We start from the raw sequence: 14,481 nt of genomic DNA, 5'->3' as shown, positions 1-14,481 counted from the left end.
CTTTCAATATATTTAATACCATGAAATCTACTCAACTAGTGAAATCTATTACATTTTATTGTGTGTTTAATCTTTCCAAATTACTTTTAATTTAATTTAATAGAATTTAATTCTATTAAATTATATATTTTAATAATAGAAATTTAGATTAAAACTAATTTTCATTATGTAGTTATGATAGCATTCAAGAAAAAACAGCTAAAATTTATTGGTATAATATGAAATCTTGATATTAAAAATAACATTTTAAAACTTTTACTGAACTTTTTTATGATTGTAAATGTAATGTACACTCTTGTATAAAACTTTAGAACTATGAAAAATGTAAAGTAAAAATCACCTGAAATGATATATAGATATAAAGATTTTTAACTATACATTTCCTTCTGATTTTTCTTTAAATTTTTCTTACATAGTTAACTCTAAATATAGGCATTTTTCTGTTTCATTTTAATATTTTAAAGACATATTATTTAATGCCTACGTAATATTCAGTCATACAAATGAACTGTAATTTATTTGACTTTTCTTATAGTGTTGAATAATCATTGTTTCTGATTCTATGTGATTTTTAAAGAGCTTCATTATTTCTAATTTCATGAAACATTTAGTGAATGAGGTTGTGTTTGAATTTTTTCCATGTTTATCAACATTCCATTAGGTAAGATTTTAAAAATTCCATGAGTTTTAATGGCACATTCATTAATATTTGTGTTAGAGACATTGTGAGTACAAAGAGTCAGCTTCCCCGTAAAGGCTATTGCTTTTCTACTGGCTATTGGCTGTTATACCCAGAAAACTAATTCTCACTTATTTGAGCTCTCGGATGTCCCCAGTGAGGATAATGTCAATAGAAGGAAAAAAAGGGAAATTTTACTGATTATTGTTTCAGGAAGATGTCAGAGAAAGAGACCAGAGGTTTGGGTCAAATTTTACGGGGACTAGCATGCTGAGGGGGCCCCATGGTCCAGCCACAGGGCTGGAAAAGAGTTTCTTCAGTCTATTCAGAGAGCTGATTTGTGGTTCCTCAACTCTCAAGAGCCTTATTGATAAACCAGAATGACGGTTTGCATAGACCAGATCCTCGGGGACAGGAGAAACAGGAGCAGGGGGTGGGGCTTTGACCCTTCTGCCCTTTTAGACCAAGTGATCAAGGACTAGCAGCTGTATTCTGGCAGCTGGAGAAGGGATGGGAATGGGCGATGCTAATATGGAAGAATGTTTGAGGTGATGCAAAAACCCCAGAGTACCCGTGTGCTTTTCCTCGGGAGGAGATGTTCTAGGAGAAATAGATGGACTACAGGGCCAGAAGAAGTGAAGGCTTCTGGGAGCCACTCCAGAGTGGCCCTGCAGGCTCAGGTTTGTCTTTGCCAGGCTGCTGCTGACCGCTATCCCCATAGCCTTTCTCCACCTGCCAGCATTCAGCTGCCAACCACTCTCTATCCACTCTGAGGAGATGTGAGCTGGCTGCCAAACCCATACTAACAGCACAGGCTTCATTGTTGTCTACTGTCATGTGCCCAGGGCTGGTTATTCACTTATGAAAGTTCTTTAACCTTGATTATTGCTTGGAAAAGAATATTTGTCACATTTCCCCCAAGGCTTAAGTTTTTGCACCAGAGGGAAAGATGAGGTTCCCCATAGTACAATAGAAAGAATCAGATTGTCCTGTGTTTCTCTTCAACTTCCTTCAGAAATTAGCTGTGTGACAAGTTACATAACCTCCTAGGACATGAGATTTTTGCATCTGAAAATGGGGATGACACTAACTGGAAAAGTATCCAATGTTGCTGATTTTCCTCCTTCATTTTGCAAATACTATCAAGGTGTTCCTTAAGGCAGTATTTCAGTGCAGAGTTTCTGATATTCCTTAGTTAACAGAAACAGAGTGAATTTATGTTCCCTATTGTACTTATGGTACCTATGTTACCTACCTCTTCATAATTATATTGAGTATCCTAAGGGAACGTTAGCAAAGTGCATAGTTTCTGATCTTGTCCACTTTAAGTCATTATTCTTTAAAGAAACATCCAACTAAGCCCCAGAATTTTATCTCAGTTGAAGAAAATGTTCACTTGTAGAATTATTTATTTTGATATTTATTTTAATTATTTTTTGAATCGTCTGCTGTATTTTACATTCTGCAAGATTTCCTATCCACTAACTAGTAAAAACGTAAGGGGTTCCCAGCCTTGCATTTGGCTACTACATTAATCACAAAGCTGGTTCTGTTTCTGCAAATTGCATCAGGTCATGAGCAGGTCGGCCATCAGGCCTGAGGACATAGCACATAGCACAGGTGACTTTCTGTCCTGGTAGATGGGCTAACCCTGCTGTCTGCACTTCTTTAGCGGCACCTGAAAACCAAGGCCTAGAGTTCTGTACTCAGGTAATATATTTGAGCCCATACTTCATTTCTGAAAAGATGCACCTCATTTTATAGACAACATTTTAGAAGATGAGAGATTCACAATATTAGGCATTCATGACCATTCTGAGCTTAAGTATATGTCATTTGAATGAAGTGCTTAATTGAAAAGTTCTTAAAGATAAGTTCTTAAGTTTCTTAAAATTTTTTTTTGTTATTAAAATATTCAGGATATTCTTACTTCTGATAAGCTTGAAAACAGTGGCAAAGCTTTATAGATTGTTATCTTACCAATTTCTAATTTAGTTTTAATAACCAGCATCTACTTCTATAATAAATATATATATGTACATATACATATATATGTGTGTGTATATATATATATATATATATTTTTTAGTGGAATAAAACAAATAGAATGAAGCATGTTTTCTAACCCTTTTTGTAATTTAAATCCTGAGGTTTGGAAATTGTTTTCTTTTTTTATGGTTGTTGAATTTTTAGAAGAGGAGTAGGAATTTGGAGATTTTTTGGAATTTTTGTATTTCTACTTAATAAGCAGCATATTTGACCTGCTAAGTATAGTTCTTGGGTTTCTCTAAGTACAATAAAACATGAAGGGAGTTCCAGTTTGCTTTTAAGCACAAAATTTTTGAGGAAAATTGCCTTTTATTTCTTTTTCCATACATCTGGTATTTACATTTTATGTAAAACCTAGACACCCAGGTTCTATAAAGGCTGGTTCCACACCCTCCCTATGGGTTGACCCAGGAAATTAAAAACAAAAACAAAAACTAACAAAGCACTATGTTGACACCTTCCCCCTACCCTCCATTCTTGCTTGCCTGGCAGAGAGGTGACGTTGGAACCCCGAGTTGTTTACGCAGTCCTGAGGCTTAGTCCCCTGCCTGAGGTCTGACCTGACAAATGGTACATTCCTGCATCAGAGGCATCTCTGTTCCTCTGAGGACCTGTGCCTCTGTTTTATGCTGAGTAGGAACAAAGAGTGCAAATGGAGAGCTGCAGCAGAAAGAGCAGTTCAGCCTAGTTGCCCCTAAATACGCTAAATACATAAGGAAAGCACAATTCACAGCTGGCTGCATGTTCCTAGCCTCCCCTCATACAAAGGGCTTGTCTTTGATTCCTGTTTAGCTGCGTGTTTTATAGCAATATGAAGCATAATTTATTAGAATGGATGGCATTAAAATAGAATACTAGCATTTCCTAGAATGTAATTACATGAAAAGGAGGTAACATGTAGCCAAATACCGAATCTAGACCCCCAGTGTGTTTCCTCCAGCCTTAAGGAAGTGGAATCATCTGTGAACCCAAAGGCCGTCAAACAACTCTCTTGCTCCATGGAAGCCCAGAGGGGTGGCCTCCCCACTGGAAGTGCTGTCCCCTGGGAAGGGCTTTCTGTCCTCAATGACCTGGCTCTGAGGGGCTCTGGTATGGAGAACATGCTCAAGTGATGTGAAGGTGTTCCGGGTCCTCTCTCGGCAGCGAGAAGACCACCTCCTTGAAGGCAGGGCCACAGCTTCCTTCCTCACTCACAGACCTCCCTGGGTGCTGGGCATCTGGGAGATGCTGAAGACATTGTTGAAAGAAGAAGCAGAGCATCTCGGAATGGGGAGGGACCTTAAATGGATCGGTCCACCCTAATCCAGGCTCTGAATTCCTTCAGCAATGGCCTTAGCAATCTAGCACTCAGGACCTCCAGATGTAGGAGTCTGCATTCTCTACATCAGCTCATTTGTCTTTGGACCACTGCTTCTGAGGCTGACTCCTTGTTGCCCTGCTTCTGTGTTTAACTCTTTCATGACTGGTTGCTTTATCTTCTCAAGTGATTGATCTTCCACATGAATGATATTCCATGCTTATCGATTTCCCTTGTTGCTAACAGATGAGCAGGTGTCTGAGCCTGTAAGTCATTGCAATGAAACTCTCCATTAGGACATGAAAAAGCACCAGGCAGAGCTGAAAATCAGATAATTCAGATTGGAGTGACAGTGCCATGTCCCTATGAGGAGCCTTCAGCATCTGAGCCACGCAGAGGTGTGTGTGTTGGCAGCTTGTTTCCACGCCTCTTCTCATAATTCTTACTCTTGCGGCTGTGGTGGGCCTGCCTCTCCTGGCCTCTGGGTTGCCCCTTCTCAGTGGGTGTGGGCTGGGAATTTCAATAGCTACTCTTATTAGAATGTATCTAAGATAAGTGCAAGTGGCACCAAGTACAGATTTTAAAGAGCTTCGAGATAAGCAGTGTGTTCAGACCGGAAGGAATGGGTGTATGGCTTTCATTATGGCTGATCAATGCTTTGAAGAGTTTTGACTTCATTCCAGATAGTCGAAGGCATCAAATTAAGTGATTTCTGGATAAATGAGGGATTGATGTAGAAATCTTTTGAAGTAATGTACTTTTATTACTCAAGTCTATGCAGTAAGGCTAGTGAAGCATTTCAGTGGAGAAGTCCTGCTTAATTCATTTTGATGATTAATTAGGACACGTTTGCAGTTGATATGTATTTCCTTAAAGTTAATGTTCTAATTATTTTTTATAAAGTAGTTTACCTAATATGTTTGTTATTAATTTTATACGATAAGTCTTCTGAACACACAGAAACTTAAACTTAGACTCGAGTGAAGCTAAATTCACAGAAACCTTAAATTATGAATCAGAAGAGTTTGGGGTTCTTTTTTTTTTTTTTTTTAAATCACGGTGCCAAAAAAGCTCCAAACAGATTCTTTACAGCAGCAGAGAAGACATGAATAGGCATGTTGAGAGCAATAGGAAAAGATTTGCTAGAAAACAATGGTTTCTTAATTAGAGAGCCCAGTAAGGGATAGTGGCTAAGGGGTTTGGGTGCCTGGGACCAGGGCCCCATGACCACAGAGATGCTCAGAAGGAAACTTGATGGGCATAAGGGAGCCCCTGCTGAGACCAGCTAATGGGGGAGCGAGGTTGGGCAGCAGCCAGGTTCTTTCCCAGGAAGGCGCTGAGAAGGCTTAAACCACATAATGACAGTCCACCCACTAACGAAGTTGCCAAGCCTAGACTTGTTGGGTGTTTTATTTACTTGAAGAAATTTCTTCAGCTCTGAATGTATGAAGATACCGCAGGTTGTCATGCCATGCCTTCCCCTCCTACCCCCAACCTTGCAGTTGCAGAGAAAAATACTCTGGAATTCAGGGAGCAGAGGACCAAATGCAGGACTCAAGTTATGAAAGCGAAAATGCTTTCAAGAGTTCAAAGCCCTTCAAAGAATTCAATTCCCAGTGTGGAAAGGACGTAACCATGAGAGTGTAAGTTCAAGGCACTGCTTGTCCTCAGGGCGATTGTGCAGGGGCCTCTGCTTTGCTGAGGACTCTGATGGGGTGAAGAAATGGAAGCTGGGGCCGAGGTGGCTTGCTCTGTGCATTAAAAGAGGGATGGATTTGAAAAAGCAGCCTCGGTGAAAAGGGCATGCTGGCCCGCCGTTCATGCACAATACTGACTGAGCAGCTCCTCCAGGACAAAGCTGTTTCCAGGATAAAACATCTCTGCCACCAGGTGGCCTATGTTCTAGTTGGGGACAACAAAGGAATATCAGGTGACCAAATGTGTTTGTAGCAATTTCCGGTCATGGTAAAGGATGTGGAGAAGATAAAACAGGATGATATGAGCATGACCAAGGGGCTCCTTTAGATGAAGTAATCAGGAAGGCATTTCCCACGAGGGGAAATTTCTTAGATCTGAAGGACAGGAAAAGATCATTCCTATGATGACTGGTTAAGACTAGCCAATGAGCAGTTCTGAATCACGAACAAGCTTCAGAAAGTTAAAAACGTATAGTCACGTGACTAAAGAAAGATAATGAAGGTGAGGGTCATGCATTGATCAACTGATGATTGGAGCACACTGGGCAGGAGGGAAGGACATCAGAGACCTCTATGGAGACCAGGACATAAAACCTGCAGGAGTAGATTGTATCTTGAATGGGATGCAGAATGATTGGAGGGTTGAGAATGCAGTGGCCACTCTGGCTGCTATTTGGAGAATGGACTTAAGGGAGACAAAGCTGGATGTACTTAGCAGGCTCTCACAGTGGTCCAGGGTGGACAGGGAGATGGAGAGGTGGATGGAGACAGGACAGCTCTTAAAGTTCTGTCAGCACTGGCGGATGGATCTGTTGCGAGAATGGGTGAAAGAAGTGCCGGGTGACCTCCGCTTCCCACTCAGTGGATGGCGCGGCCTTGGACTGAGATGGGGACTGTGCAAGGAATAAGATGGGGACTGTGCAAGGAATAGGATGGGAATGGTAGGTGTGATGGAGCGGCCATGGGTAAAAATCAAGAGCTCTCTTTCAGCCTCGTTGAATTTGAGGCGCCTGTTAGCATGTGAGCGGATACGTCATGGGTCAGGTGAGAACTGCCACCTGGTGCAGGAAGTTGGTCAGGCCGAGGAAGCAACAGCACTTAGTCTCAGATGGAATTTAAAACTAAAGCTGGATGAAGGTCTCCTGGAGAGAGTGTGTGGAAAGAGAAGTGAACTCTGAAGCCTCGCCTCACCTGGAAATCGAGCACCATAGAAGGAGCCAGCAAAGGGGTGGCTGTGAGTCGGCCACAATGGGATGAAATTATGGCAGTTAATTGTGTCACATGCCTTTGAGAGCTGAGTTATAATGAGCACAGAGAAGCAAGCATTGGATGTGACCACATGAAGGCCATCGCAACCTTGGCGAGACTTAATTTGTGTGGTCGTGTTAGAAGCCCTGTTGGATTGGGCCAAAGAGTCAGTTGGAAGTGAGGACGTGGAGCTGGGGCTGCAGACACTCTTTTGAGACGTTTTCCTTTAAAGGGGAGCTGAGAACCATGACAATGGCTAAAGAGAGATGTGGAATCAAGGAAGAGACAGGCGGCTTACTAGGGAAGTGTGACAGAGGAGAGAAGGGCAAGAGAACCGAGGTGTTTGCACGATTTTGAAGAAATGACGTGGGGTTGAGTGGTGCTCTTGCACTGTTCCCTGCGGGGAGTGCACACTGCTCCAAGTTCCCTGTGAAGTCGACATGTGTCCCTACTATTTTGATGTGGGAAGATGCCTCCAGGAGGCCCTGGGTCTTCCTCAGGCTGCACACAAAGACTCTGGAGCTGATTCTCCACAACCACAGTGATGGAAGTGAGGGTCATGCACTGAATGCCTGGTCATTGATCTATTTGTTCATTGAGGAAACATCGCTGAACTTACTCTGTGCCAAGTGTAGTTCCAGGCCCTGCAGTTATAGTGCAAATAAACCCCTCTCCCCTTGACCATGTTACTCCCTGTGGTGGGCAGGACACTGACAGGCAAACTGCTGGGGGTGGGACAAGCAGGCCAGGTGGGCTTGCTGTATCTCAGATCATGATATTAACCCATTTCTAGGAGGTAGTTGGTGTGTGAGTTTCTTAAGGAGGAGATTCTTAGAAGGAAATGGGTACAGGAGAAGAGACCGTGGCTGAAGGTTACAGCAGCATCTGGAGACAGGGAGGAAGCGGACATGGAAAGCTCCGCTGCTGCCCCAGCCCAGGGCTGGCTGAGCTAGAGTAGGGAATTTCTCTGGGCGAGGAACCTGTGACATGTGAGGGAAGCCCCTGTGCCCTGTGTGGCTTCTCACAAACACTGTACCCTGGGCCCAGCAAGTGTGTTTTAATGCCCCAAGTGGCCTTCTCTGCTCAGTTTTAAGAGGAGGACTTGGTTCAGATTTCTGCTCACCAAGCCAGCTTAGACAAGTCGTTTAACCTGCTGTGCCTGTGTCCTCACTAGAAAAATGGGAAATGTAATCATTCCTACCTTGCAGTGTTCTAGTCTGAGAAAAATAAAGTTCAGCAGCCCTACCTTATCCATGGTTTCACTCTCCATGGTTTCAGTTACCCACGGTCAACCACAGTTTGAAAATAGTAAATGGAAAATTCCAGAAATAAACAATTCATAAGCTTTCAATTGCTTTCCATTCCGAGTAGTGTGATGAAATCTCTCCATGTCCTGTTCAGTTCTGCCCAGGATTCAAATCATCCCTTTGTCCTACCTATCCATGCCATATATGCTCCTTGCCACCCCGCATAGGTACTCAGTAGCTGTCTCTATTAACAGGTCGACTACCTTAGCATCGCAGTGCTTGTGTTCAAGTCACCCTTACGGAGTGTCGCAATGCCGACATCATTCACCTCACTTCATCTCATTATGTAACATATCATCTCGCATCATCACAAAAAATACAGTGTAACATACTTTGAGAAAAAGACCACATTCACTTAACTTTTGTTACAGTATATAATTATAGTTGCCCGTTTTATTATAAGTAATCTCTAACTGTGCCTAATTTATAAGTTAAATTTATAATAAGTGTGTATATATAGGAAAAAACAAAGTATATTTAGGGTTTCAGGCATCCACTGAGGACCTTGGAACTTACCCCCCACAGATAAAGGGGGACTACTGTACCTGATTCAGCAACCGCTACCAGGGATGTTAAGAGACCACTGGGCGCGAGCTCTGGGACCAAAGGCCCTGCGTTTGAATTCTGATTCTATTTTAGGGGTATGTTCTTGGGCAGGGTACTCTGTGCCCTGATCTGTGCAATGGGATAATTCTAATACCCATTAGAGCAGCGGTTCCCAACCTTTTTGGCACCAGGGACCAGAGCTCCTATGAGAATCTAATGCCTGATGATCTGAGGTGGAGCTGAGGCCGTGATGCTAGTGCTGGCGAGTGGCTGCAAAAACAGATGAAACTTCACTCGGGCTGCTGCTCACCTCCTGCTGTACAGCCCAGTTCCTAACAGGCCATGGGCCGGTACCCATCTGCCGCCCGGGGGTTTGAGACCCCTGCATTAAAGGATTGCAGTGGAGAAATCTGTGTAATCATTAAAAAGAACACCTGGGCTGAAGCAAGCCCTGGGTGCCAACTGCTGTTAAGAGATGATGCCTTTGTGCCTACATGACTGTGTCTGCAGCTGTGTGATGGTTTATCTTTTCTGTGCAGTTCCGCCTGGTGGTGAAGACGGCCCTGAAGCTGCTGCTCGTCTTTGTGGAGTACTCGGAGTCAAATGCACCTCTTCTGATTCAGGCCGTCTCTGCTGTCGATACAAAAAGAGGTGAGTGGTCCCTCCTCCCTTATTTCATCACTGTAAAAAAGTCTGATGAAAAAAGGCATCCACTTTTTACATGTTCAAACTGGAATTGAGAATTCCCTTTATGTGGACCTCCCACTACAGGAAACATGTTTTTTGGGATAGTAAGTATACAAAGATTAAGGACAGAACATGGTTTGCCAGAAAAAGAAAAGCACTCCTGGGCATCCCCAGGGCAGGCCTGTCGCTGAGCTTGTCTTTATGCCCCTTCTCCAGCCCCTGTCACTGAACACACGCAGAGCCTCCTCTTTTCCCATCTTGTCTGGGTTGCCTTGGCTCCTTCCTCCCCTGAACCATGCTTTATCAGCTCAGACCCCTAGATGTTTCCCCCTTCCTCCCTTCATCCCGTGCCCCTTCTCTCCTGGGGGCTCTCACCATCTCTTGCCTGTGTCCTTCGCCTCCCCGAAGTGCTACCCTGGCTTCTGCTATTGGAGGATTCTTTTAAAACACAAATGTGATCACATCAGTCTCTATCTAATACAGTGCCAATGGCTTCCAGTGCCCACAGGTTAGGTCCAGACCCTTCACCTGACTCTGAACCATCTAGCCCCCGTCCATCTGCTACCCCCATCTCCCACTTGGCCGGCACCACACCCTCCCTCCCTTGGGCCAGATGGCCAAGTGCTCTCAAAGCCCCTGTGTGTCCCTCTTATCTGCTGTGTTGTTGTCTTTGCCTGTCTCTCTGAGTGAGTGCCGTGCTCCAGGGCAGGGTGCCTGTTCCTCTTGGTGTGTCAGCACCTAGCTGGCCCACAGCAGGCAGGCCTGCCCTACACACTTGATGAAGAATCAGCTTCGGATCTGGTTTTGTGTGTAACACACTGTGTTCCCTGTAATATTGTGAACCCTAAAGCTAAGATGTTGACGGGTTTTGTTTTGTTTTGTCCTTTTGAAAAAATTTTTGGTTTTGTTCTCCAGTAGGACATTACTGTTACCATGATCATCCCCACAAAGACTCAAAGAAGAAGCCATTTTACCAACATTTTCCTAACAGAAATTTTTCTCTTTAGGTAAAAGGTTAAAGTCTCATTGTGCTGGGGAGAAAGGAAAAATTCTGTTTTCTATGGACACATATTTTGGATTTTCCAGGAAAAGAGAGACATTCCAAAATTTGGTGAATCAAGATAGTTATAAAAAATTGATAAAGATAAGATTGCATTTTTTTGTATTTTGCCACATAACGTGTTTAAATTAATTTGCCTATACTGGTATACCTCAGAGACATTGCAGATTTGGGTCCACTGCAATAAAGTGAGTATCACAATAAAGCAAGTCACATGAATTTTTTGGTTTCCCAGTGCATGTAAAAAGTTATGTTGACATTATACTATAGTCTCTTGAGGGTGAAATACCATATGTCTAAGAAAAGTACTATATATACCTTAATTAAAAAATACTTTATTGGATGTGATTCCCTATTACAGCAGTTAGCACATCTATTTTACATGCAGAAGGTCCTGGGTTCACGCCCCGGTCCATGGTCCACGGTCCATGGTCTACGGCCATGCTACCCTGAACAAGCCCGATGTCTGATCTTGGAAGCTAAACTAAGCAGGGTTGGGCCTGGTTAGTACTTGGATGGGAGACCACCTAGGAAGACCAGGTGCTGTAGGCATAAATAATAATAAATAATTTTTTAAAAAAAGAAACCAGCACTGGCGCTTCCAAGGCCAGTGAATGAGATTTAGGGCCAAAGGTGGGTGTTTGGAAAAACAGCGAGGCAGATCTATTCATTCTCAAAGGAGTCACACTCCATCCCCCAACTTGGGGATTACTTTTGGATGATGAATGGACTCTTCATTTCCTGTCCTGAATTTCAGATAACCCATGGGCCCTTGTCATGAGGGCCATGTTAGAGGCGACAGCCTTCTCATGACCTTGAATTGTGCTTTCACTTTGTTGAGCTGGGATCTCAGAGTTTCCTTCTTTGGACTTCACATTTCACGAAGGGCATGTTGTGGGGGTAGAGGAATGATCCTGAGGTAAACCCAAGGCGTGACACCCACATCCAAGACTCCATCTACTGGCCCAGCCAAAGGCTCTCTGCTGTACTCAGTCTCTCGCCCATGACAAAATGATGCCCATCATTTCACAATTAGTAAAAAAAAAAAAAAAAAATTAAAGAAGCTCATGGATTGCATACTTCATGGCATTTTGCCTATAAAATTTCTTTTTGCAACTACTGAACACTAGCAGCTGGGGAAAAAAAAAGGAATAACACTAATGGAAAATCTCAGATGTAGCTTATCCCATGTGGTTCAATATCATGTTTCTCTATGGACATGTGTGGTCTTGGCCATAATTTTATAATGCATGCAAATAACATCATCCTATTTTACTGCTGGTAAAACTGTTCCTGAACCCTATGATGGAATTAACCATATAAACATATCATGGTGTTTGCAGAGAGCAAAAGGACTTCCAGGTGTGTTTCCACCAGCAGGTTTAGAAGCAGCTCCCTACTCCCCTCTCCGCTGGGTGAGAGATTAGGCAGAGGTGCCAGAGGGCCAACTGAGCATGGCTATTGTGCACGAGTTTATAAATAAGCCATAAATTTTATTCTTCTAGTGGCTTTAGACATAGTCCTTTGGGGGGTAAGAGAATGGGTATGTTAAAGTATAGACTTTTTTTTTTAATAGCAAGGAATTCTTTTGGATGATGAAAACTGTCAGATTTAAAGAATCAACAAAGAAAACTAATGAGTAAGCTATGAGTCCTCAAAAATGACTACCACCAACAGCAAATAAAGTTGCCCCAGAATAAATTCCCCTGGTCGCTTTATAAACATTACGTATGGGGTTAACCAGAAGGGTTCATTCTATGAGCACAGATGGTTTGCTCTTTGGCCAAGAGTGGGCCAGTCAGGCAACAGGGATAAAAGTTGAGGGATCTGAGTCCATTATAGGGACTAATAAATATTTATGAATTAATGAAAATTAAAAATGCCCCTCATTATCTAGGCAATAGACACTTTTGCTCAGGGGCTGGAATCAAAAGGTTCATTTGAGCTAGTGTCTGGGGCATGACACAGAGGCTCTGTGCGGTACTCAGTCTCTACCTCAAGATAAAAAGATGGCCATCTTGTCCCAATTTGTAAAAAAAACCAAAAAAATTAAAGCAGACACATCTGTCTGCTCAGTCTGCTGGGTCATTGCCTCTTTTGCTCGGATCAAGTCACTTTTTATTGCTGGTGGACAGAGCCCGGCAGGAAGAGAGAAAGGCAGTGAGTGCTTAAGGAAGCCCTTGAAAGAGCTCTGCGTTGTCGCTCAACCATCATCCGAGACTTCCTTTCCTTGAGATGTTCCCTGTGGTGATTGACAGGAAATGGGTTCAGAACCCTCTGCATCCCTAGGAAGGGTGCCCTTCCCTCTGACTATCTGGGTTTGCCTCTCAGACAGAGGGTGGGGCAAGTGACCAGAATGGGTAATCTGTTTTGGAATTTCAGTCATAAATCGTGAGTCAGCGCTAACTTGGTTCAGGACTTCTTTTGAAGAAATTCAATTTTTCATTTGAATGTGAGGTGATGAGATATGACATAATTCTTAAACATGTGTATCACACATGATTAACAGGGAGAAAAAATCCAGCCATTCTTTTAAGTTATCCCATCTCTGCCGCTCGAAAATGTATTGATCTGTGAAGAATGTACAAAGCATGGTAGCAGTCAGGAGTTGACAGAACTCAAGCTTGATTTCCATTATTTATAGCCAAAATATATATGTGAAGTGTGTTTATCAATTGTGTTGAAAGACATGGAACATACTATGAGAACCTTCTGTTTGAGTATCAGACCAACTTGTGTAGAAGGCATTGTGCTAAATATCTTATTTTCTTTGGAGTTTAATACAGAAACCTAGGAGGAAGGCAAGGGGTGGGGGGGAAGAATTGAGCAATTTGTTCTGGGTTAAGAGAAAAGCACTGTGGTTTGGTGGGAAGAGAAGACTGGCCTGGGAGCCTTGTAGAAGGTATGTGGGTAAGCATGGGTATCATCACCAGCCCCAACCGCCATGACACTTACAGCTACTGATAGTCTGGTGCCTAACTTGTAACAGATACTATGCTAAGCATTTCTCACATACAACTAATTTACCCAAGAAATATTTAAGTACCAACTATGTGCTTGAAACATCAGAGAGAAAACAGGCTCTTACAGACTATACTGCAGTGTTTGGGGGTGGAGTTGGAGAGAGACAGAGGATCATGATTAAGGAAATTACTGTTTTGTATTATACACCATCACGGCTAAGGCAAAAAGTCAAAGTGCTTTATCTCGATGATCCCTCAGAGCAATCCTATAAAGCTGATATAATCAATGCAACGTAAATGCATTTCCTGAGCCACCGTTTGTTCATTCCTCCACTCTGGTGCTCGGTTTCTTTCTCTGTTATGTTAAGGGGTAAGATCATATGGTTTACGATTCTAAAACAGGACTTCTCCCTCATCCCTCCCCACTACACCCATAACAACTGTATAGAGCAAGCAAAGGTAGTGCTAAGGTGAACTGGGCCACTTAGTTCTGGCAGGTGGCAGCTCCTAGGAAAGTTGCAACTGGTGGTGCTTAATGTAGACCAGCTTGAGCCCTGCCAAGGCTGTTTGTATTGGACCAAAATGTTTCCTCCCCTTTACCTTCATTCTTCGGAATAGTTCTCATTTTGGGGTCCCCAGTCAATCAAAGGGGAATGAACATTCATCCCAACAGTACACAAATATATCCAAGTTTCCGGATTTGAAATCTTTAAATGGTAATGAGGGAATCAGATATCACAGCTGAAGGACACATTTTTCAGTTAAATTAAGCCAGTGTTTGAGTGTTTTTATTATAAAGGATAAAATGGTACACAAGCGTGCCTGTCTGTTAGAGAGAGGCTATAATCTGGCTGCTTGTGTTTTTATTATAAAGGATAAAATGGTACACAAGTGTGCCTGTCTGTTAGAGAGAGGCTATAATCTGGCTCCCTCCCTCTCCAAGATGCC

At 42.8% G+C, this 14,481-nt stretch overlaps 1 protein-coding gene and 1 pseudogene across 1 annotated transcript in view; both read left to right on the top strand.

Moving 5' to 3' along the window:
• FHOD3 (formin homology 2 domain containing 3) overlaps positions 1–14,481 on the top strand; it is a 421,374-nt gene that overhangs the window by 252,860 nt on the left and 154,033 nt on the right. The window contains 1 exon segment of the mRNA XM_025038715.1: positions 9,363–9,474. Coding sequence (XP_024894483.1) covers positions 9,363–9,474 — 112 coding nt within the window.
• LOC112469417 lies at positions 11,002–11,122 on the top strand (annotated as a pseudogene).

Source organism: Pteropus alecto, unplaced genomic scaffold (genome assembly GCF_000325575.1).
Source record: "Pteropus alecto unplaced genomic scaffold, ASM32557v1 scaffold146, whole genome shotgun sequence".
Lineage (NCBI taxonomy): Eukaryota > Metazoa > Chordata > Mammalia > Chiroptera > Pteropodidae > Pteropus > Pteropus alecto.
The sequence above is the reverse complement of the archived record's forward strand: the minus strand, read 5'-3'. Positions and strand labels throughout refer to the sequence as shown.